The sequence below is a fragment of the Fomitopsis serialis genome (genome assembly GCF_022376445.1).
Source record: "Fomitopsis serialis strain Sig1Antser10 chromosome Unknown B0H18scaffold_72, whole genome shotgun sequence".
In the NCBI taxonomy this organism is placed as follows: domain Eukaryota; kingdom Fungi; phylum Basidiomycota; class Agaricomycetes; order Polyporales; family Fomitopsidaceae; genus Fomitopsis; species Fomitopsis serialis.
In genome coordinates, this window is record NW_025955032.1 from 107,157 (window position 1) to 129,246 (window position 22,090).

A 22,090-nucleotide genomic window follows, 5' to 3' on the forward strand; every position below is an offset into this window, starting at 1 on the left:
CGTGTATTTAGTGTACCACACCTCACCAGCATCCGGCCGATCCCACAGGGCCTGTATCGATACATAGCATTTCTTTCGGAATCGTACAGTCTCTCACACGCAACAACGGTCGGACTGCAATAGTTTTACTAATCCCCAGTGCATGTATTTCGACGACGAGGATATCGTACAGGTCAAACACTGCTGACGGGAAAAGATGCGCTACGCTATGTGTCGCCATCTAAAGCTCAAAGGGGTGTACTGTCCATCATGGGAATCAACCATGGCGCGGCAGGAGTGGGAGGTGCAAATTAGCTAAGGAGCGATACATGAGTTGTGTGTTAAGAATACCGGGGATGTGTCTTGACGATTTTCCAGAATAGCCTACATTCCGTCTCCGTGATACGTACTGAGTACAACGCAGCGCTGCGCGCGCACGTCTGCCAAACCGTCGAGGTCGCAAGAGCACCCACACCACAGCGTGGGCTTGTCACCATGCCGTTCACCGCCGCAGCGCCGACAACATCTTCGCCAGCGCGTTGATCTGGCCCTTCTGCACCTTGCGTGGACCGTCATGCTCGCCTTCGGCGCTTCCCTCCCCATCGTAGCGCTCACGCTGCCCAGAGAGATCCGTCGTGCTCGTCGCTGCATCCGACCTCGGGTTGGTTGGCTTGTAGTGCGGACGCTCGCTGATGGTGTCCAGGCCCGAATCGGTCGGCTTCGCGCGACGGGGCTTGCGCTGCGGGGGCCCACCAAACCTATTCTCATTTCGTTGCCGGGATTGCGGGGCATGTGAGGAGGCATCTGGTCGATCTCCCAAGGCGTGCCATTGACGACTATGAATGAACGTCAGCCTCACTCGAAAAGCATACCGACTAGCTCATACTCACACTTGATGTTCGCAGGCATGCCGGCCGGCCGCTCGGAGAGCGCGACCGATCTGTTGTCGCTGGCCGAGGAGTACTTGCTCGCGCCGGTGTAGTTGCTGCGCCAGCTGCCGGACGACAGGCTCGTCGCCGCCGTCGCCACGCTGCGCGTGCTGCCGTTGCTATACTTCGTAAACGTCGACGCCGACGTATTCGCGCTAGACATCGAGCTCCGCCAGTTGGATGACGCCATCGAGCTCGCGCTGGACGCGACGGGCCGTCCGCTGCGCGTGCTCGTGGGCGAGACGCCGCGCTTGCTCACAGGCGAGACCGCGCGCTGCGACTTTTGGTCAGCACCGTTCGCACCACGGCGCTCGTTGGCGCTGTTCGCAGAGAACACAGAGCTCGAGGACGGGCCCCACGTGCTGCTGTTACCCGCGTTCTGGCCATACGGGTGGTTCTTCGTGCGACGACCGCGGTTGCTGAAGTTACCCATCTCCCCCAACTCGGGCCTCGAGGTAGACGACGGCGTGAGAGGCGCGTTGAGGCTCATAAGCAAGTTGGTGACGTTGCTGGCTGTGGACGACATCGGCTTGCCAGCTGTATTGGGAGCGCTGCCGCTGCCAGCTTCCGAGGGCGTCTCCTCGACGGACGGGACCTTGATACCAGCGCTGCTGGCCTTGCCGAAGGAGAGCTTCCACTTCGACGGCTTCTTCGAGATCGTAGAGGCCGAGACGGAAGTCGTGGACGCCATAGCAGATGACGACAGCGGGTAGGGAGGCACAAGGACGTGCGGGAGGATGGCGGGTGCGGTGACATCGGGAGTGCGGTGTCTGCCAGACACAGACACGCCCTGCGAATGGCGGGACGTGCGGCTGATCTCGCGCGCCAGCGACTGCGACGCCTCCGCAAGCGTGTTGAGGGTGGCATCCTGAGTAGCCCCAGACGACAGTGCAGCGCCCTTGCCCTTGCGCGCACCACGTTTGCGACGCTTCTGCGTAGACGCCGAGCGCGAGCTTGCTGCACCACTAGCTGTCCGCCCCAAGGGGTCCTGATCGTCCAGCTCCAGCTCCTCGTTCTCCTGGTCCTGGACTGTGGAGAGCATGGAGGTCTCGGCTGCAACAGGGACGAGTGAGGGCGCCCGAGACATGTTCCGAGACGCACGGTGAGACGACATGTCAATGGGCGTGGCACTCCTGAGCGACGGGCGGCGCGAATGAGGGAACGACGCAAGGCGATGGCCGTGGACGGAGGAGATGGAGACTGTCCGTGCATGGCCGTGCCTCTCACCGCCCAGGAGCGTGGGCAGGTCGCGCACCCACATGCCAAACGCACGTGCGCTGATACGCTTTCCGTTGTCGCGTGGTCCGTCGAGGAGACAGAAGACGTTCGTCGCGAGGAAGTCGGCGACAGGGTATGTCATGCCAGCGAACCGAGACATGAAGAACTGCACCGGCGACTGACGGAACACCTTGAAGGACGGACAGACACCCTCGGCAGCATCCGTCCAAGGGTTATAGTGGTACAACCTTCGGTTCCATTCATGTCAGAGAGATCACAGCACCACGATGAGATGCGACGTACATATTGATAAGCACGATACCAAGTGACCAGACGTCGGCAGCACGAGGTGAATAAGTAGGGTGTAGGTTATTTCGGCATTCTTCATAAGAGATCGGTATGAGCACACGAGGAGTGATGACAGCGCAGCGATCGACGTACCGAAACTCATGTAAGGAGCGCTACCGCAATCCATGTCGGCGGAATCGGTATCCGTGGTGGATAGTCCAAAATCAGAAAGCTTGACAACAACCTTGCGCTCGCGCCGTCCGTCGGGAAGGGACGTCCACCCGTCTGTCACGATGAAGTTCTCCGGCTTGATATCCCGGTGGAAGACAGAGTGATCGTGGCACGTCGCCACAGCATCGCACATCTGGGAGAACATGGACGCGATGAGGTGCAGGCGAGTGCGGGAAAGAAGCTGCGACGGGGCAAGAGACGAGAGCAGACTCGGGCTCGAGGGCGTGCGGGAAGTGCTGCAACTCGAGTCTGAAGGCGGAGTCGTCGAGAGGTCCAAGGCCAAAGGGTCGACTTCGTAATGGTCGCGGGCCTGTTCCAAGAAGTAGAAGAGATCTTCACCTGGCACAAACTCGAGAAGAAGAAGCAAAAAGGAAGGAGTCTCGAGCGTGCGATGCAAGGTGACGATGTTGGGGTGTGCTGGGAGGGACTGATGAATTGTGGCCTGTACAGAAAAATGTTAGAAAAGACGCATATGGCCACACAAATGAAGCATACCTCGAACAGCTGTGCGTCCAGAGCATCCCGGTCAAGGTTGGCCTTGGACAACACCTTGATAGCGTATTCGCGGCCATACTCAACAGCATGGTGGCGAGCAAAATAGCCATCATCCATCTCCATGCTCCCAGCAACAGCAACGCCATGTTCATCATCCGAGGGAGGAGAACAAGGGCGCGACAGGACCTCACGTACGAGATACACGACAGCGTAGCTTCCAGTACCAAGAGTGCGGACTACCTCAAACTCCTTCGCCGGTTCATCATAGTCGGCCCGCGGTTCAGATGAGCTGATGGGGACCCGCACGATGGTCTCACCCTGGAGGGAGATGCCTTCCCCGACCAAGTCGCCTTGCGAGAGAACGTCCACGACGACGGACGAGGTCGAGGAGCCATAAGACTTGTTGTCGAAGAAGGACAAGTTGGACTTGAGAGGGTGTGGCGAGCGAGAGACCGGGCTGGGCAGCGGACGCGACGAAGAAACCAAGGGGGAACGGGGAATCTGCTTTGAGGATGTGCGGGGATTGGGCGAGGGGGAGGAGGGGGGAGTTGATGAGGGGGAGGAAGTGGTCGAGAAAGCAGTGGAAACGTGAATAGGAACTACATGATGGGAGGGACGGGAAGGCACAAGCTTGTCGTTGAAGGCGCGCTTGTGGGTCAGAGATCCATTCTGAAAGTCGTCACTTGGGTCCCTGCGGATGAGGGGCGTTCGCTTGGAGGACGTAAGAGAAAGCGGGGGAAGCTGGACGGGATACTGCAACATGAGCAAGGAGGGAAGCTAGCGAGATGGGGTCTGTTCTACACTCCGTTCTCGAGAGAATGGGCGAGATGATGAGACCTCAGGACACTACGGAGCTCGTGGGGACATGCAGCAAGGGAGGGCGGCTCTCTCGCGTCGAGCAGGATGCGAGCAGGCAAGCAGAACGACGACCTGCGGCGTCGAGGAGCTGGGGCAAGCCTGGGGGCACCGATAGGCAGGCAGATTGCAGCAGAAGGCAAAGCTAGGGCGGAAGCGCGGGCGAAGGGCGGTGTGAGTCAGGCTGTACACGTCGAGGACGACGGCGACGACAAACTCACCCTTGTTTACCTGAGCGGCACTGCGACTGCAGCGACGACGATGGAAGAAGGGAGGATGGCAAGGGGGCGTCTGGGCTGGGGCAGGGGAGATATTGAGATTGTGGGCAGCACATGGTGTCGTGCTTCGCAGCACCACGCGCGCGCGTGCGTTCACCGGATAGGCCCACAATGGCCAACTGTCCATCCCCCTGCCCAGCTCTCACACTGCCCCACGGCCATCCCCATCGCCAGCCCACTCGCACATCTCGCTGTCTCATCGCCTTTCCGTGTCTCACCACTTTCCCACTTGCTGCAGTTGCGCTCCAGCCACCGCCGCCCCCCAGCGGACGCTATGCACGTGCACACAAACACCATGTGGGTCCATCCGCGCCCCGTCGGCGACCGTTCCCGGCTTGATCAACTGTCGCTTGTACGTACTTCTCGCGGCCCAATGGTCGGACCGTCACGTAGGTACCTACAGAGGACACGCCGTGGTATCGACGCTCACGCAATACCTCTATGCGGAGCCCCACCCTAGCAGCACTTGTGTTCGCAATTCCACGTCACCCTAGACTCAAAATACACGCACCGCAGCCGCGTAGATACACGCATGCGCTTCCGCATCCAAACGTGATCTTCACCGCGGCGCTGGGCGGCAGCAGCATACGAGGCTCCGATTCTCCGGGCCCGTGCATGATCTCCCGCACTGCGTGCGCACCACGCCGTCCTCGGCTCCGAGTAGGGATTCCATATGCTTCCCGATTTATCCTGAAATGTCTGCGCTGTCGAGACCGGACGTTGCCCTGGTCAAGGCACCCAGCAGGCCAGGAGCGGTCACTCGACACCCGGTGACTTCAGCTCCCTCACAACAACGTATCTACATTGCTTTGCTTGGCTCACCGATAAGCAGTTGAATGAGAACCTTCCGGCATTGAATCAACGTTCAATAGGCTAGAACCTAGGCCGCCGGCTTAGCTAAATCCGGCGTATGCTCAACGTCGGATCCCGGGCGTTACCGCGGCATCTCTGTTTGCTTCGCAAAGACCCCGAACCAACCCCGAACTTTGGGCAGGTGAGTTCGCCCTTTCCGTCCGACATAAGTACTCATATACAGATTGTTAAGTGCGCACAGCAGCCCTCTGTTACTGACCAGGGTTTTGGAGACGCGCGGGCAGCGATTTTGCGGGCAACTTGATTGCCATACCCGCAGACAGGTGAGTATCGTGCATGCTGCCGTGGACCTGTAGCACAGGATTGCCATACATCATGCATCAGTAGAATATAGCTATCCACCGTATCTGGATTCTGTGGAACAGTGAGTCCATCCGCTCAGAGTCTGATCCCCTCACGATTTCCTTCTAGTCAGACATGTATATTTGGATGTTTCGTGGTAGACTACCGAACCCGTGCGGTGGGCATACCTACATGCAGTAGGTTCAAGTTCTGCGTTGTGTCATATATCACGCGCGCTCTTACCGTCGAGAATGAGTGAGAGCGAGCATCTGGATCGCCTCGGCCCCGACTGAGCGTCGACAGAGAGAGTCTCAGGAGACAGAGACTCGTCGAAGCATGTTGACATTGGAGTGAAGAGTTAAAGACAACTCCTGGTTACAGGGATACCCGGGGGTCCATCTCGAGATCGTCTCTGGATGTGGCCTCGACGTCCTCATCCACTTCTTTCTTCCAGAGATGCTCGAGCTCTATTCTCTCGACGTCTGAGAGCGAGCTTCGCGCACGCATGACAATGTCAGTCGCCGCCTTCGCCTTCCCATGTGCGAGCAGCCACCGCGCCCAGGCGATGGTCGCGTGAACGCCGTCCTTGCGCCGCCACTGTTCGAAGATCGTCTCGAGGACGCGTCCTGAGCACGCGGGCACCTCCTCCGAAGCCGCCTCCTCCTGCGCGAAGACCTCCCGCCACACGCGCGCTGTCATCAAATACGCTGCCCCGACGTGGCGCACGCGGGCCGCCCGCGCGTCCACATATGCCATCGATGGTGATCGTGCGTCTGACCCGGTATCCCCGCGCGCCCGCTTTCTCTTGCGAATTCCAGCCGGCGGTACCTCGCCTTCCTCGACCGTCTCGAGCCTGAGTCTGATCTTGAGCTCGATGTCAGTTGCCTTCGCGTACCGCATCAGTAGCGTTTCCTGCACCGCAGACCACGCCGTCGCGTCCTGCATGCGGTGGCCTTCTCCCAGAAGCCGCTGTAATCCCGCGCAAGGAAAGACGCACGCCGCATTCGTAGGTACGCGTCGCCAAGAGCAGAGTCCGGCCACACGGTCATAAACAATCGATGACAGGAAAGAACAATGTGAATAACACACGCGCGTCAGCGCCCATGCTAATTTTTAGAGCCGTACGCACGCACCTCAAGCAGCCGAACACGCTCTCCCACCTCCGTCTCCATACTGCCGGTCCCGCGCCCGTTTGTGGTTTCCCAGTCTGGCTCGGGGTCTAGCCCCCAGAGCCATACGGTGTCTGTCCCTGTGCCCACGACGACTCCCCGGGCCTCGTCCCACGCACGTTTCGCATCCTCGCCTGTCGCGAATTGTTTCTCCGCGTCGAGGCGCGCAAGCCATACTTGCGCCGAGTGCTTTGTGTTGTCCTTACCGGTAAACTTTCGAGCTAACCGAAGGACCCGTTCAGGCGTGTTGCTTGTAGGCGGGAGATACTCGTGGAGGCTGTCTTGATATGCCGTGAGCAGGGTTATTGTTTCCGCCAGAAGTGCGGGCGAAGGGGTGGCCGATTTCCTTTGTGCCAGGAGCTGTAGCGATGTGATGAGGTACCCTTTCTGCAGTGCGCGGGACACACGCATACACATGATCAGATCAATGCGAAACGGGCGAGGGGGAATGATGACTGACCAGGCTGTCATCGATGTCTTTCTGACACCAGTCCCGCACGAAGCTCGCATATGCCGATGCGAGCCGCTCGTCTGCTGCATTTTGATCTCGCACAGCACTGGAAAGCCGCTCATTTGCGTCCTTTAGCGTATCCACCAATGCTTCGCCCTCGAGGTCAGGCAAAAGACGTCTCGTCGCGAATAGCCTTATGGCGGCAGGATCTGCGGGTAGCGTTTCATGCAACAAAGTGAAGAGGTGATCCAAAAGCGTATCTCGCAGCGAAGCGGGGCATGGATACGTCGCCAGCAAGTCCTGCAAAGAAATGAAGAGCTCGATCTTTGGCAAAGCTGTAGAAGCGGAACTCAGCGATGAACACGCAGGACAACATGCGTAGAAAACAACCTTTCGCAGCGCTCGACATGACGGACTTGACGATGGCACCCTGCATGATTTGCCTACGCGCAGCCTCGCCTTCGTCGCCCTCGTCCTCCGCGTCCACCTGTATCTTCTCCACCTCCATCTCTTCGTCTTCATCCGCTTCCCGCGCTCGTTGCTTGCCCTTGCCCTTGGTATCCTCCACGTCGATCCCCAGAACTCCCCACCGCCTTCGCAGGCTCTCCACGAAACCCAACTCCATCTTCACGTACTCTCGCCACATCTCCGTGCTCCCCGGGTTGAGTCGGATGCCCCGCTGGAGCAGGGCGCGAGCAGCGGAAGGGGCCAGGTGCTCGAGTTCATGTGAAGCGGCGAGGATGTAAAGCGCAGGGACAATAGGCGCTGCGTCGATCGGAGTCGGGTCAGGTGACCGCGTGTCTGCTGAATCCCGCAGCTCGCCCCAAGTTTTGTACCACGACGAAAGTTTGGGTAAGGCGCATTGCAGGGGACACAAGGGCGACAGACAGCGGGCCCTTTCTGGTGTTGCACCGGCGCCGTTTCCGCGCGCCCGACGCCCTCACGGTGCACCGATTTCCCGGCTGCCTGTATGCGCCTGTCTACCTCGATGTACGGTACAAAGTCTCCGACAATCCACGCTGGTAAGCTCGCAGAATGCACTCGAGATTCCTCCGACCGCATTCCTGTGCCGAGTCCCAGCAGCGCGCCAGGAGTCGAAACGCGCATTCCATCACCCGCACCCGCACCGCGATCTCGACGTTTGCCACTTCTCTGCGCCCCGGGTCGTCCCCGATCGCACTCCACTCGACGACGCTCCCATGTCTGTCCTGCGGCTCGCTGTCTCGCGCGCACCTCTCGCGGACCTGCATCCCCGGTCAGCGACGCGCCCCCAACTGTATCAATGCACGCAGTTGCCCGCAGTCGGCGCCCCGCTCCTCTGCACCTCCCATTGTCACTGATATCGGCCTCGCGCACCTGTGTCGACGCAGAGAAGCCTTAGCCACTGCGCCCGTCCGTGAGCCTCTCCATGCGCTGCGGGGCCCTCCTCTGCACACTGGCAGCACCCTCCCCCGTCCCGCCTTGTTCGCCGGACGTCGATCTGTTGCGTCGAGACCCAACCATCCCAGTCCCGGCTTTCTTTACGGACACGCACGCCGACGCACGCCGCCGCGAAGACCGCTATTGCGCTCGGCCGACGTACTACCTGCGCTGCCGCAGTCGTCAATGGTCGGTTCGCGGGACGTGTCTTCGCCGGACACGCAGGCCACCAGAAGAGAAGAGCTTGGACAGGAATCGAGGAATGAGAAGAACACGCGGGTGCTCCGGAACGAGGAGGGCACAAGAGACAACACCAGCGCGCCCGCCTGCGCACCGAATCGACAAAGGTCAGCCAACTACTAGGCGTGCGATGTGATGCGAGTTGATAACGCGGCAGACGACAGCGACGCGCTGCTCTCCCTGAGCCAAGCCTGAATAGCAACACGCGGTAAGTGTACCATCCCGATTCTGATTGCAATGTTCTCTGCTGACCTTACACCCTACTCGCGATCTCCCTCGTGTACCATCCTCTCCTCTTCGTGAACCGTGCTGGCTTTCGTTCACCACGCTTGAGAACTCGCTCAGTGGACGTCGGCCCGTGCCCGGCAGGCCCGCCCTTCATTGGTAACGGTCCGCTACCGAGCGTGCAACCTCCGTGGTGCGCGTCAGACGGTACCGCGGCGATTCGCGAATGTGTCGCTAGTCTGCAAGGTCAGACTCGAACCTAGATAGCAACGCGACAGACGAGTAGGGTGAGCATACCATCCCGGTTTCAAATACATTGTCCTATGCTTACCTCTTCCTTGCACAGCGTCTTCCTGGGCAGGTACAGGGCATGTGACCTCTGCCGTGCGCACTAGACGACAAGTCGGAGAACGGGACAGCCGGCGGCAATGCGCCGGTGTATCGCTTCAATCAAGCGTCCGACTCGAATCTAGGTAGCAACGCGGCAGACGAGTGGGGTCGCAGGTAAGTGTACTATTCCGATGTCATCTGTAATATGCTTTGCTCACCTGGTGATTCTCGCGCATCGTCTGCGTGAGAAACCCGTGCAGACCCGTCTACCCCGCACCGTGCTCGTGTACCACTGCCCCGTAAAAGGTAGGTTCGCCGGACGGCGTTATGTCGTGTCTTCGGTGATTGCATAGGACCTGCAACGCTGCGTCGACCCGCGCATCAGGCGAGGTTAACCGCCAGGGAGATTGGTCGAGGCGGGGTCCGGGAAGCAACACCATCATCCGGGGCAGGAACACGTAGCGAAGTGGGTCAAGACGTGCAGGTGAGTGAGAGATGGCAGCCTCGCTGATGTTCGCGGCGTAAGCAGTGGCGTGACGAGGGGACTAACGTCGCTCGCCAAACCTGGCAGGATGCGATCTAGAAGGTATGTCGTGGGTATACGAGGCTGGCGCGCCGCTGGCGGTCTCTATTTCACGCGCAAAGTCTAGTGTACCACCGGGTACTGCACGTCTCCGCCGTGCGCATCGTCGATGCACGAATAGCATGTGCTAGACGGTGTTCCCGTGTCGTAGAGATGCGTGTCAAGGCCATCTACTCGGACACCTGCAGTCCGCGTTTCAGTACAATTAATCTGCGAGAGAATATGCAGTCGACTCACCATCGATGACCGGCTCCCCGCTGTCCGGCCTTGAAAGGGTGTCATCCAGTCGGCATGTGTCGTCCAGGAAACGGGTATTACCCACCCGGAGCGTGGAGACATCATCTCGCAGAGACTGATAGACACCCGGGGGTTATCGTCCGTGCGCTGTCAGTGTTCGGGCACTTGTCATGGCTCGTTCATCTGCAGACAGCTTCAGTACAGTGCCAGAGGAAGTGTACTTGAAAGTACTCACCAGGCAACCTCGTCGCACACCCTCAACATTACGATGCTCGCGGTCAGAGAAGCGAGCGTCGTAAGCGGCGAGTCTCTGTTGCGTCTTCAAGTTGTGAGTTTACGTTGTACGCCCGGCGCCCACCGGTCTACTGTTCGACGTGGTCGGTTGGCTGTTCTTTGAACTGCTCGCCTTTGGTACTGTTTTTGAGTCCTTCCATGAGCTGTGCCGTCCGAATTGTGAGGTGTATTCTTAACGCACCATCATGTCCGTTAGTCGCTGCCGGTATTACTCCGGAGGCTCGTGAATACGTGACCTCGAGTCCCTAATCATCCAGTCCGTCCTGTGCCTGCAGCATGGGCATTCCTGTTAGCCATCTAGTACTGTGTGTGGGTTGGATGGTTACCTACAGAAATTTCTCCCTCGCCCGTCGAGCCAATACCTGCCTGAAACTTTGGCCGAGCACGTTGTGCACCGATACTGTGTTCAGGTCAGTGATGTCGAACGCAGGCAGTATGGCAAGTTCGTGTACTTACCTGATATCACAGTGTCAGAGAACAAGTTGTTGACCTAGGGTCTTGACACGGAGGAATACGATGCTGCAGCTGGTGTCGTTGTGGCAAGGAAACAAGGGCTTGGTCCACGGGGCATTCCACGTCAACCACTGATTCAACAAGGAGTGACACGGTCGCCTAGCCATTGAGATCTCGGCTCGTCCCTTGATCTTCGTGATCTAAGATTGAATGTAAGTTCAGGGAACCATGGTTACAGTAGGTGTCACGGTCAGGGGCTTGCCGTCTGAATCAGCCGAACATGGTGTCACAGCTGTGTTCCCATATTTTATTGAGTCTGCCCGTGTATAGCTGTCTACAAGGCCATATACCTCACAATCTGAATTTCAATGACCAAGAGCGAAGTATACTGTAGAGCTGAGTGATAGGAGAATGGATGGTATTCTCACACATTCGGACGACGGTACGTCAGACATTGATCGGGCTATCAGTCTTTTACAACATATGGTCAAATTGCATCACAGCTGCAGGGTTCTGATTTCGTCCGCTGAAGAGCAGACAGCGGGATCATCAGTCAGAGGTGCAGGAAGTCCATGGAACTTCAGTACAATGGTACAGTCTGTACATGGGCTGAGACTACACCCCGGACTCGCAGAATATCGGACCAAGCGGGTCCATGCTTACCTCGTCATGCCTCTGGTCGACGAGGGCAGTACAAGCCCGAAAGCTCGAAAAATGTCCGAGCCTTCACGTTCGTACTGCCGCCGTCGGGGAGCGATCAACGCGCACCATATCCGTTCCAGCACCGGGTAACGGCATCCGCGTAATTGCGTTGTCGAAGGCGCAGATTGAGCGGTTGACGATCCTTCCGGTGCTTGTGTGACGCACCCAGTACGCGACGGCCCGGATCGCTAGAGCGAGCAACCACCGGCGGGTGCTGTGCCGGCACCGTGAGGAGCACGATTCGACGGAAGCAGGAGACGTCCTCCTGGACTCCTGTACGCACGAGACGGTCCAGTCTGCCCCCAAGAAACACACTTGTGCGTGTTTGGCGGTTGTCCGGGTGCCGCCACGGTAAGCCAATAGGAACGGAAGAAGTACGGCGAACGGTAAACAACATTTGGGCCATCCAGAGCCGATCCGAGCTGACGGAACATTTCGACTTTGCTGGGTTTGTTTGTCGTCCTGACACAGAGGCTTCGGATGATCCGCGTTGCGGCTACAGGTGGTCTTGACAGGTAGCGAGGAGGGTATGACAGGACGGCCCCGACACACCTAAGAATTCGTAGCAACCTACCGCTCTGGTATGGCACCCGCCGTTAGGTGGTACACGATGGGGGAGGACGTCGCTGTCTGGTCGCTTGCCCAGTGTCAGCCGGAGACAACGCGGGATGACCAGTTCCGTTGAACGTACCAGACTGTCCTAAGCGAGCACAGCTCGCGTCGCCGTTCTATCCAGGAACATTGCGCGTGCGCGAGTCGCCGTTCTCGAAATGGCACGGTAGCGAGCGCGAGACGGAGACTCCGCGGATCATGAGCAATGCGTCGCGCCGAGTATCCGCGTCAACGGCAACGACATGTCGTCTCGCCGGACAGGGCGTCGGCAGCCATCCTACGCCGGGAGCAGGACACATACCGCTGGTACACATCCTTCCGTCCAGCCGTCCACGCCGTCCTGCAGCCCTCCACGCCGTCCTGCAGCCCTCCACGCTCAGGAGCCCGCAGTGAGTCTACCGCATCCTCGTCGAAATCGCACGTTGCGCAACGCCCGAGCGCCGCGGGCTCGCTAGCGTGCAACGTCGGCTGTGCCCCTGTGGCCCATCGCGACGACGCGACAGGCGGCTGAGAAGACCGCGATGGCGGTTGCGAGGGACGGGCAACGCGGACGTGCGTCGCGTAAGAGATCGGGACGGGGGTATATAAACTGGTGGGTATCCGGTCTGGAGGTGCATCCTCTGCTGGTCTCATGCCCTTTCGTCTCGCTCGTCGTGCGCGAGGCTGGTGGTGAGTGCGTCTCCCGGCGGGTGCATCTTACGGTGCTGACCGGTCGTCGTTCCCCGCAGATGTGCTCGCCGTTGAGCTCGGCCTACGCAGCTGCGCGCGGTCGCCGGACGCAGCCCTGTCGCGCACAGAGTAGGTACGTGCTCTGCCGCGTTGACAGTACCGCCCTGATCAATCTTGGCGGCAGTGGTGCCGAACGTCCCGGTGAGTCGTATCGCGCGATTCCAACGGAGGCGTACCGATTAACCCACGTCGCTGCAGCTCGCTTGCGTCTACGCGATCCGGCATCCGGTAGGTCCATCCACGCGCTGCACGCCTTGGCGGGTGAGTGCTGGTCTACCCGACGTGTACCACCGCTGATCAGTCGTGTCAGCACTCGCGTACCTACCAGATCAGCCCCCGGTAAGACGTCCCCGCCGTTGGGGTGCCACACCTCCTGACATCGTCTGCGTAGCTCCCTGACCAACCAGCATGCAATTCGCTCGAATGCATGCCCCTGCCGTCCAGCCGGTTGCCGTCGTTCCCGCAAGACACGTCGCCGCCGGAGCGCTGAGCTGGCGCGTTTCGGACGAAGTGACTGGGTGGGAGAAACAAGGTTTAGCACGAGTCAGCGAGAACGAGGCGCGTAGTTACGTACCATGCCAGACTGCGAGCGGCGCAGCGTGACGTCGTGTCCGTCGCTCTCAGGCGTCGTTGGGTGTGTTGCGCGGGCGCCCTTGGCAGTTGGGACGGGGTTGACTCATGGCCGGCCATGAGACCGCGCGTGCTACACCACACGAAGACCGCAGAACTGTGCCATAATGGGCAGGTGGCGGCTTCTTGATACGCTGAACGACGTGCGGGCTCGCATGGGTGGATGGCTTGACGACGCCGGTTGGAGACTCGCACCACAAGCCTGGACGTGCAGATCGTTGCTCTGCAACGATCGGGGCGTTCAGGGCAGCGGGGGACGCGTCTCACGACGCGTGCGCGGTGTGTACTGTGCCGTCCTTTGCAGCAGATGCTGTCCCAAGTCGTGTGCAGGGCCCGCAGACCGTCTCGACAACGTTGGACGGGTGGAGAATGTGCGGCGGTTGCGTCGATCGTCCTCGGAGTCGAACTGTCCTGGTAGGGCGGTAGTGTTGCCCGAGACGCGTTCGTGTGCGCGGGCTTTGTCGATTGCACCGGTGCCGATATGCTCCCGTCCGCCCTCTCGTCCGTTCATGTAGATACGGATTACAGTGTTGCGCATAGGGTGCCGCTGTGTATTGTACACCTGTGATTGGTGTGCGACAACGGATTCCATTTGACTACTTACCTCGTCGGAAGCCTGAAGCATGCGTTTGTATGCACGTGGCAGAGGCCAATACGAAGTCTGGAGTTTCTCTGTTGCCGGTCTCGTGCTGAGTATGCGATCCGAATGAGCACGTCGCTTGTCAGCTCGTCAGTGGACCAGCTCATGTGAATGCCGATGGAAGCCCGACGAGCATGTATGCAGCTGGCGGACGTCGACCAGTGGAGGATGGCGAGCGAGGGACATGGACAGGAAGATGGGACCCGGGGCAGTGCAGACGGTTTGACCGCTGCGCGCGCTGGGCATAATGAGAAGCGTGTCAATGGGGGACATGGGCTACTGAACGGCACAAAACACTCACTTGGTGGACGTGCTCTCCAAGGGCTGCGATGATGCACTGAGGACGGAAGACGAGGGCGGACTCATGAGAGGAGCGGTGCCCAAGGCGCGTCGAAGGGTTCCTGAGAGGTGTCGAAGAGGAGCCATCCGCGCAGAAACGTCGATCGAGCGTCGGACGCGAGTGCTGCACACAGGCTGCAAGACCGCGAAACGGCGATCGACGGGCGCTTGCGCGCCGACGAATGTCCGCGCGGAAGGCGTCGCGTCGACGTCGGCCTCCGAGTCCGTCACTGCCGCGTCATCGCGCCGCCTCGGGCTCTGGCTGTCAGTCAATCCCCTGCCCAGCTCTCACACTGCCCCACGCCGTCCCCATCGCCAGCCCACTCACACATCTCGCTGTCTCATCGCCTTTCCGTGTCTCACACTCTCCCACTCGCCGTACGTGCGCTCCAGCCACCGCCCAGCGGACGCTGTGCACGTGCACACAAACACCATGTGGGTCCATCCGCGCCCCGTCGGCGACCGTTCCCGGCTTGATCAACTGTCGCTTGTACGTACTTCTCGCGGCCCAATGGTCGGACCGTCACGTAGGTACCTACAGAGGACACGCCGTGGTATCGACGCTCACGCAATACCTCGATGCGGAGCCTTACCCTAGCAGCACTTGTATTCGCAATTCCACGTCCCCTAGCCTCGAAGTACACGCACGCAGCCACATAAATACACATATGCGCTTCCGCATCCAAGCGTGATCTTCACCCCGGCGCTGGGCGGCAGCAGCATACGAGGCTCCGATTCTCCGGGCCCGTGCATGATCTCCCGCACTGCGTGCGCACCACGCCGTCCTCGGCTCCGAGTAGGGATTCCATATGCTTCCCGATTTATCCTGAAATGTCTGCGCTGTCGAGACCGGACGTTGCCCTGGTCGAGGTACCCAGCAGGCCAGGAGCGGTCACTCGACACCCGCTGACTTCAGCTCCCCACAACAACGTATCTGCATTGCTTTGCTTGGCTCACCGATAAGCAGTTGAATGAGAACCTTCCGGCATTGAATCAACGTTCAATAGGCTAGAGCCGAGGCCGCCGGCTTAGCTGAATCCGGCGTATGCTCAACGTCGGATCCCGGGCGTTACCGCGGCCCATCTGTGTTTGCTTCGCAAGGACCCCGAACTTTGGGCAGGTGAGTTCTCCCTTCCCGTCCGACATACTCGTATACAGATTGTTAAGTGCGCACAGCAGCCCTCTGTTACTGACCAGGGTTTTGGAGACGCGCGGGCAGCGATTTTACGGGCAACTTGATTGCCATACCCGCAGACAGGTGAGTATCGTGCATGCTGCCGTGGACCTGTAGCACAGGATTGCCATACATCATGCATCAGTAGAATATAGCTATCCACCGTATCTGGATTCTGTGGAACAGTGAGTCCATCCGCTCAGAGTCTGATCCCCTCACGATTTCCTTCTAGTCAGACATGTATATTTGGATGTTTCGTGGTAGACTACCGAACCCGTGCGGTGGGCATACCTACATGCAGTAGGTTCAAGTTCTGCGTTGTGTCATATATCACGCGCGCTCTTACCGTCGAGAATGAGTGAGAGCGAGCATCTGGATCGCCTCGGCCCCGACTGAGCGTCGACAGAGAGAGTCTCAGGAGACAGAGACTCGTCGAAGCATGTTGACATTGGAGTGAAGAGTTAAAGACAACTCCTGGTTACAGGGATACCCGGGGGTCCATCTCGAGATCGTCTCTGGATGTGGCCTCGACGTCCTCATCCACTTCTTTCTTCCAGAGGTGCTCGAGCTCTATTCTCTCGACGTCTGAGAGCGAGCTTCGCGCACGCATGACAATGTCAGTCGCCGCCTTCGCCTTCCCATGTGCGAGCAGCCACCGCGCCCAGGCGACGGTCGCGTGAACGCCGTCCTTGCGCCGCCACTGTTCGAAGATCGTCTCGAGGACGCGTCCTGAGCACGCGGGCACCTCCTCCGAAGCCGCCTCCTCCTGCGCGAAGACCTCCCGCCACACGCGCGCTGTCATCAAATACGCTGCCCCGACGTGGCGCACGCGGGCCGCCCGCGCGTCCACATATGCCATCGATGGTGATCGTGCGTCTGACCCGGTATCCCCGCGTGCCCGCTTTCTCTTGCGAATTCCAGCCGGCGGTACCTCGCCTTCCTCGACCGTCTCGAGCCTGAGTCTGATCTTGAGCTCGATGTCAGTTGCCTTCGCGTACCGCATCAGTAGCGTTTCCTGCACCGCAGACCACGCCGTCGCGTCCTGCATGCGGTGGCCTTCTCCCAGAAGCCGCTGTAATCCCGCGCAAGGAAAGACGCACGCCGCATTCGTAGGTACGCGTCGCCAAGAGCAGAGTCCGGCCACACGGTCATAAACAATCGATGACAGGAAAGAACAATGTGAATAACACACGCGCGTCAGCGCCCATGCTAATTTTCAGAGCCGCACGCACGCACCTCAAGCAGCCGAACACGCTCTCCCACCTCCGTCTCCATACTGCCGGTCCCGCGCCCGTTTGAGGTTTCCCAGTCTGGCTCGGGATCTAGCCCCCAGAGCCATACGGTGTCTGTCCCTGTGCCCACGACGACTCCCCGGGCCTCGTCCCACGCACGTTTCGCATCTTCGCCTGTCGCGAATTGTTTCTCCGCATCGAGGCGCGCAAGCCATACTTGCGCCGAGTGCTTTGTGTTGTCCTTACCGGTGAACTTTCGAGCTAACCGAAGGACTCGTTCAGGCGTGTTGCTTGTAGGCGGGAGATACTCGTGGAGGCTGTCTTGATATGCCGTGAGCAGGGTTATTGTTTCCGCCAGAAGTGCGGGCGAAGGGGTGGCCGATTTCCTTTGTGCCAGGAGCTGTAGCGATGTGATGAGGTACCCTTTCTGCAGTGCGCGGGACACACGCATACACATGATCAGATCAATGCGAAACGGGCGAGGGGGAATGATGACTGACCAGGCTGTCATCGATGTCCTTCTGACACCAGTCCCGCACGAAGCTCGCATATGCCGATGCGAGCCGCTCGTCTGCTGCATTTTGATCTCGCACAGCACTGGAAAGCCGCTCATTTGCGTCCTTTAGCGTATCCACCAATGCTTCGCCCTCGAGGTCAGGCAAGAGACGTCTCGTCGCGAATAGCCTTATGGCGGCAGGATCTGCGGGTAGCGTTTCATGCAACAAAGTGAAGAGGTGATCCAAAAGCGTATCTCGCAGCGAAGCGGGGCATGGATACGTCGCCAGCAAGTCCTGCAAAGAAATGAAGAGCTCGATCTTTGGCAAAGCTGTAGAAGCGGAACTCAGCGACGAACATGCAGGACAACATGCGTGGAAAACAACCTTTCGCAGCGCTCGACATGACGGACTTGACGATGGCACCCTGCATGATCTGCCTACGCGCAGCCTCGCCTCGTCGCCCTCGTCTTCCGCGTCCACCTGTATCTTCTCCACCTCCATCTCTTCGTCTTCATCCGCTTCCCGCGCTCGTTGCTTGCCCTTGCCCTTGGTATCCTCCACGTCGATCCCCAGAACTCCCCACCGCCTTCGCAGGCTCTCCACGAAACCCAACTCCATCTTCACGTACTCTCGCCACATCTCCGTGCTCTCCGGGTTGAGTCGGATGCCCCGCTGGAGCAGGCGCGAGCAGCGGAAGGGGCCAGGTGCTGGAGTTCATGTGAAGCGGCGAGGATGTAAAGCGCAGGGACATTCGGATGTAGTTGCATCGCGCTGCGGAGTGTTAGACCGACATGAGAGTCGATAGGCTCTGGAGAGCTCACCGCGCTGTGATCCGCCCAACCAGTGTCTTTGCTCCTTCCTTCTTCGCCACTTGTATGTACTGTATCCAGAGGCCGACGTCGCCTTTGAACTTCTTGAGGGCTCGCTCAAATACGTGAAACTGTCTCCGGACAAGTGCATAGTCTGACACCGACTGTGGTTGCGGACCGTCGAATAGTCGAGCAGCGCGTTTCCTGCGGAGAGCTTCCAAGCCCATCTCATACGCTATGTAGCGGAGGAAGTCGCCCTTCTTCGGTATACGCCTGACGAGGGTAGTTTCGAATGAGGTACGCTTCTGCATAATCTGCTTGATCTCTTTCTGGGTACTTCTGAGTGAGCATTTACGTAGGTGGTAGCTTGCGTAGCGCGTCTACTCACTTGTGTGAATAGACCTTTTCTGACGAGGTCTTTCAGCTCAGTGAGCATCTAAAAACGGTACGCTCATTCAGTTATCCGTTCTACAGCACAAGACAAATTGATATGTTGCGCACCTGCTCTTGTTGGAACTGTACCCTCTCCATGGTCGCAAAGAACTAGACACGAGATGAAGCGTACAAGTTGTACCGGAGCAGCAGGAATGCTAGAGTGAACCGTTAGGCGCCAAGAAGACAAAATCTACAACCCTCCTGCCATAAAAGGGCACTAGTATGGGCGCTTATTCGATCTTGCGGAAGACGATTCAGAATCGGTGAGATCCCCCACAAGACTGACTCCAGTGGCACGAGATATATTGGGCCGTACATGCAGGTTACCCAACTCCATCGCAGAAGGGGAAGGCAAATATTGCTACAGTAAACCTAGTGACCGACAAGCTGAACGTACGGGAGCCACGCGGACCACTCACTAATGGGGCAGGTCCCGACGCCTGGCGCCTGCAGAGGCGCCGGAGTCGGCTAATCGATGTTGGGTCGGAGCGTCAAACGCCACCGAGACGCCCTTGCCATCGTTGCCGTTGTCCACCAATACCTTTTCCTCCTCCTCCATCTCACCATGCCTGCACCCAACCGTGGACACCGCGCTCAGGGCGGAATGACACGCACACATTCACGCACCAACTCGGGCGGCTCCTCCAAGCTTGGCTTGAACCTGCAACTCACACAGAAGGATGTACTCCCGCCGAAACTGCCTGATAAGTCGAGGAAGAGCGCGCATTTTATCCACGAGGTATGGTGTTGTCTTGAGATTGATGTTGGCGGTACATGCTGAGAAGGCTTTCTGGGGTTGGTCGATCGCGCTTCTAGCCTGCTGCGCGCACCGGAACGATATCCAGGACCGGCAGCACGACCCGTCTTCCGTCGCGCGAACAGATCGCTCCTGCACAGCTGCGGCGTGCCCCACCACCACCTCTCGGTGCTGCACGCACTAAGGATGGCAAGCACCGTGCTGGCTTTACCATATCCAGCCCGTCAGAGGGCGATGACGACGAGTGGGTGTCCAGCGAGAGTGGAGCCGCTACCCCGAACGCTGGCCAATCCGACTCAGAAGCCGACGACACCACGACGCCCGTTGAACCCGCCAGACCACATCTACCTCCGTCAGCTACGCAGGTCAATGGTTTCCACAGAGAAGAGGTGGTGACCCCCAAGGCCGAGGTGCCTCCATTACCCCGGGCAGACCCAACGAAGACAGAGCGGCCCATTTCACCTACCCCACACGATTACATCTCATCACAACCAATAGCACAGTTATCGGCTTCCCAATCACAACAGCTAGCTCACCATGACCAGCTCTCCCATTCACCCGACTCGTTACCGCCGCCGATCACCAAAGCCCGCTCAGAGACGCACTCCCCTTCCCGATCAACTTCCCCGCCTCCCAAACGACAGTCGATGACGCGCCCACCATCGACGCATTCGGTCACGAGCCGGACTGACGGCGCGTCACTGCGACCGCACCCACTCATTCGAGGTCATTCCTATGGTCAGGGGGCACCGTTCGCGGCAAAGCCCGCTCCCCTGGCGCCCTTAACCATGGTCTCCTCAGACGCTGCGCAAGCCCAAATGTCTTCTGCGTCATCACCGTCGAGCCTCCGTGCAGGCTCGCCAACGAGTGTTCGCACCGCCTCACCCAACCGCTCATCCCCCACATCGTCAGAAGCACATCGGCAGCTTCGCCGAACTTCAACATCTTCTGCGCGGTCCACTGCGACGATGCCGACGCAGTCTGCCAGTCAAGCACAGCTTAGTCGGTCAAACCACGACCGACAGCGCACGCTGTCCACCATATCGTCCTCGTCATCTTTCGCCGCGTTGTCCCACCTCGCATTACGGTCAACGCCGTCCCCGCCTCGCGAATCGATCCGCTTCACGTCCCACTTGCCTCCCGTCGATCAGCTACAGAGCCTCGAGGCAGTGCACCCGCTACTGCCACCGCCATACCTAAACTCGCATATATCTATCCTGACGTATCGGAACCCGGTAGCAGAGTCGTACGACAGGATTACGCGCGCCAAACAGGCAAGGTGATCCGTGTCTGCGTGCTCCGTGGTTCGCACGTCTACAGCGTTGGGTGCGTTGTCTGCGTGTTCGTTTGGTTCTCGGTTGTGGACTTACGAGGAGTGCGTCAGTCATGCATTTGTATCTCTATCATCCTGCCGTTGGTCATGCCCAGGGTCCTGGGAACAGTCATTTTACGTCTCAACAGTTGTATAGCTAGTTTAGTCTAATTTGCAGCTTTCGCCCGTGCCTCTTATTTATCAGTCTCAATTATAGAGAAGGCCTTTGGTGAATCGTCCCTTCCCTACGTTGGTCCAGGAGTCCAGGACGAGTACTTGGATGCATCTGCCGGTATAGACCGCCCGACGATCGCACACTGACTCTCAAGTTCCGACCTGATCAAACCGTGTGGCGGGCTCCGTCAATGGGAGAAGTGCATGCGACCTTTACTCCGGAACTTGTTCTGACACGCGGCTGTTACAGGACGAGGCTTGCTCCTATGCACGAGATTTGCGATGCGGGCCCGAGCGTAAGAAGCGCGAGTGTACTCCTGTGGAAGGTGAGAACCGTCTGGAATCTCCGTCATAGCAGACGATGACACGTTCACTTAGGGCAGTCGGGTCCGCACCGAAAGCGTGGTAGGTACCATGCTGTACAGCAGGAATGCGTGGGGTGCCCTCAATTGTTGTTACTACTCAGTTGATGAATGCCACATTCGACTAGTTGAGTAAGTCCACCTTCTGCAGATGAAAGTGAATTTCATTCGACAGTCGCGGTGGCCCGGCGTACGCCGACTGATCCACGCCATGCATGGCTCAGAACCAGCCTGAGGGTTGCATGTACGGCTGTTCCTATAGGTGCAATCCGGCATTACCCACCAAGGGAATCTTCGGGGTACTGTATCATGCAACCTTCGCCAGGCTACGCTTACAGGTAAGTATACGCTGGGCGTATTATACATTACTCTCCTCCTCTGATCAGGAGGCGCGTTCCGTGATGTACGGGATATACTGAGGATGCAACCGCGCCAAATTCGGACGACGTGACTCAGATTCAGAGCTGAATTTGCGCTAGACACGCAGTGACGATGAAGAATCCTTGTTCCGACTGCAGTCAAGACCTTTTCTTCCCTTCAGGTTTAACCTCCTTCAAATAAGGCACAGCGGTCGTTGCCGGTGAGTGCTTCGAGTGGACGTCAAACAGCCTCATCAGCATGCCGTCGCTCATTGGAATTGTCTAACCTGAGGCGCAAATTGTCCGCGCTCGGTCTAGAGAAGCCTTCGTATATCACGGTCCAAAAGGAGTTGCTTTACGCTCCTTCAGGCATAGACAATCGGCACACGTCATAATATGGGGGACAATCTTGATGATGGTTGACCGGATGCAGCTTAAAGCATACGTGGCATCGCTCTACTGAGACAATGTAGGCAGCGCTCGAACCACAAGTATTGT

The 22,090-nt window shown here is 58.7% G+C and overlaps 6 protein-coding genes across 6 annotated transcripts; 2 read left to right on the forward strand and 4 right to left on the reverse strand.

Moving 5' to 3' along the window:
• Positions 1-481: 481 nt before the first annotated feature.
• On the reverse strand, positions 482-3,902 carry B0H18DRAFT_957254 (uncharacterized protein; the record flags this gene model as incomplete). Its single annotated transcript, XM_048042556.1, has 5 exons — positions 482-783; positions 870-2,374; positions 2,430-2,508; positions 2,568-3,087; positions 3,141-3,902. The coding sequence occupies 5 exons, from the start codon at positions 3,900-3,902 to the stop codon at positions 482-484; spliced, it is 3,168 nt and encodes a 1,055-aa protein (XP_047889947.1).
• A 1,256-nt stretch (positions 3,903-5,158) lies between these two features.
• B0H18DRAFT_616892 (uncharacterized protein) lies at positions 5,159-5,602 on the reverse strand. Its single transcript, XM_048038796.1, has one exon. The coding sequence runs from the start codon at positions 5,454-5,456 to the stop codon at positions 5,208-5,210; it is 249 nt and encodes an 82-aa protein (XP_047889948.1). The 5' UTR covers positions 5,457-5,602; the 3' UTR covers positions 5,159-5,207.
• A 201-nt stretch (positions 5,603-5,803) lies between these two features.
• Positions 5,804-7,694, reverse strand: B0H18DRAFT_957255 (uncharacterized protein; the record flags this gene model as incomplete). Its single annotated transcript, XM_048042557.1, has 4 exons — positions 5,804-6,397; positions 6,562-6,984; positions 7,058-7,383; positions 7,439-7,694. The coding sequence occupies 4 exons, from the start codon at positions 7,692-7,694 to the stop codon at positions 5,804-5,806; spliced, it is 1,599 nt and encodes a 532-aa protein (XP_047889949.1).
• Positions 7,695-12,664: 4,970 nt separating this feature from the next.
• Positions 12,665-13,362, forward strand: B0H18DRAFT_1122173 (uncharacterized protein; the record flags this gene model as incomplete). The annotated part of the gene is made up of 6 exons (XM_048034464.1): positions 12,665-12,812; positions 12,872-12,941; positions 12,997-13,013; positions 13,071-13,133; positions 13,183-13,211; positions 13,264-13,362. 6 exons carry the CDS (start codon positions 12,665-12,667, stop codon positions 13,360-13,362), a joined length of 426 nt encoding a protein of 141 aa, XP_047889950.1.
• Positions 13,363-16,133: 2,771 nt separating this feature from the next.
• Positions 16,134-18,724, reverse strand: B0H18DRAFT_1122174 (U3 small nucleolar RNA-associated protein 6-domain-containing protein; the record flags this gene model as incomplete). Its single annotated transcript, XM_048034465.1, has 8 exons — positions 16,134-16,727; positions 16,892-17,314; positions 17,388-17,713; positions 17,795-18,056; positions 18,134-18,155; positions 18,206-18,522; positions 18,582-18,629; positions 18,695-18,724. 8 exons carry the CDS (start codon positions 18,722-18,724, stop codon positions 16,134-16,136), a joined length of 2,022 nt encoding a protein of 673 aa, XP_047889951.1.
• A 163-nt stretch (positions 18,725-18,887) lies between these two features.
• On the forward strand, positions 18,888-21,002 carry B0H18DRAFT_616960 (uncharacterized protein). Its single transcript, XM_048038797.1, has 4 exons — positions 18,888-18,891; positions 18,951-19,367; positions 19,445-20,711; positions 20,770-21,002. The coding sequence occupies exons 2-3, from the start codon at positions 19,104-19,106 to the stop codon at positions 20,666-20,668; spliced, it is 1,488 nt and encodes a 495-aa protein (XP_047889952.1). The 5' UTR covers positions 18,888-18,891; positions 18,951-19,103; the 3' UTR covers positions 20,669-20,711; positions 20,770-21,002.
• The last annotated feature ends 1,088 nt before the right edge of the window (positions 21,003-22,090 follow it).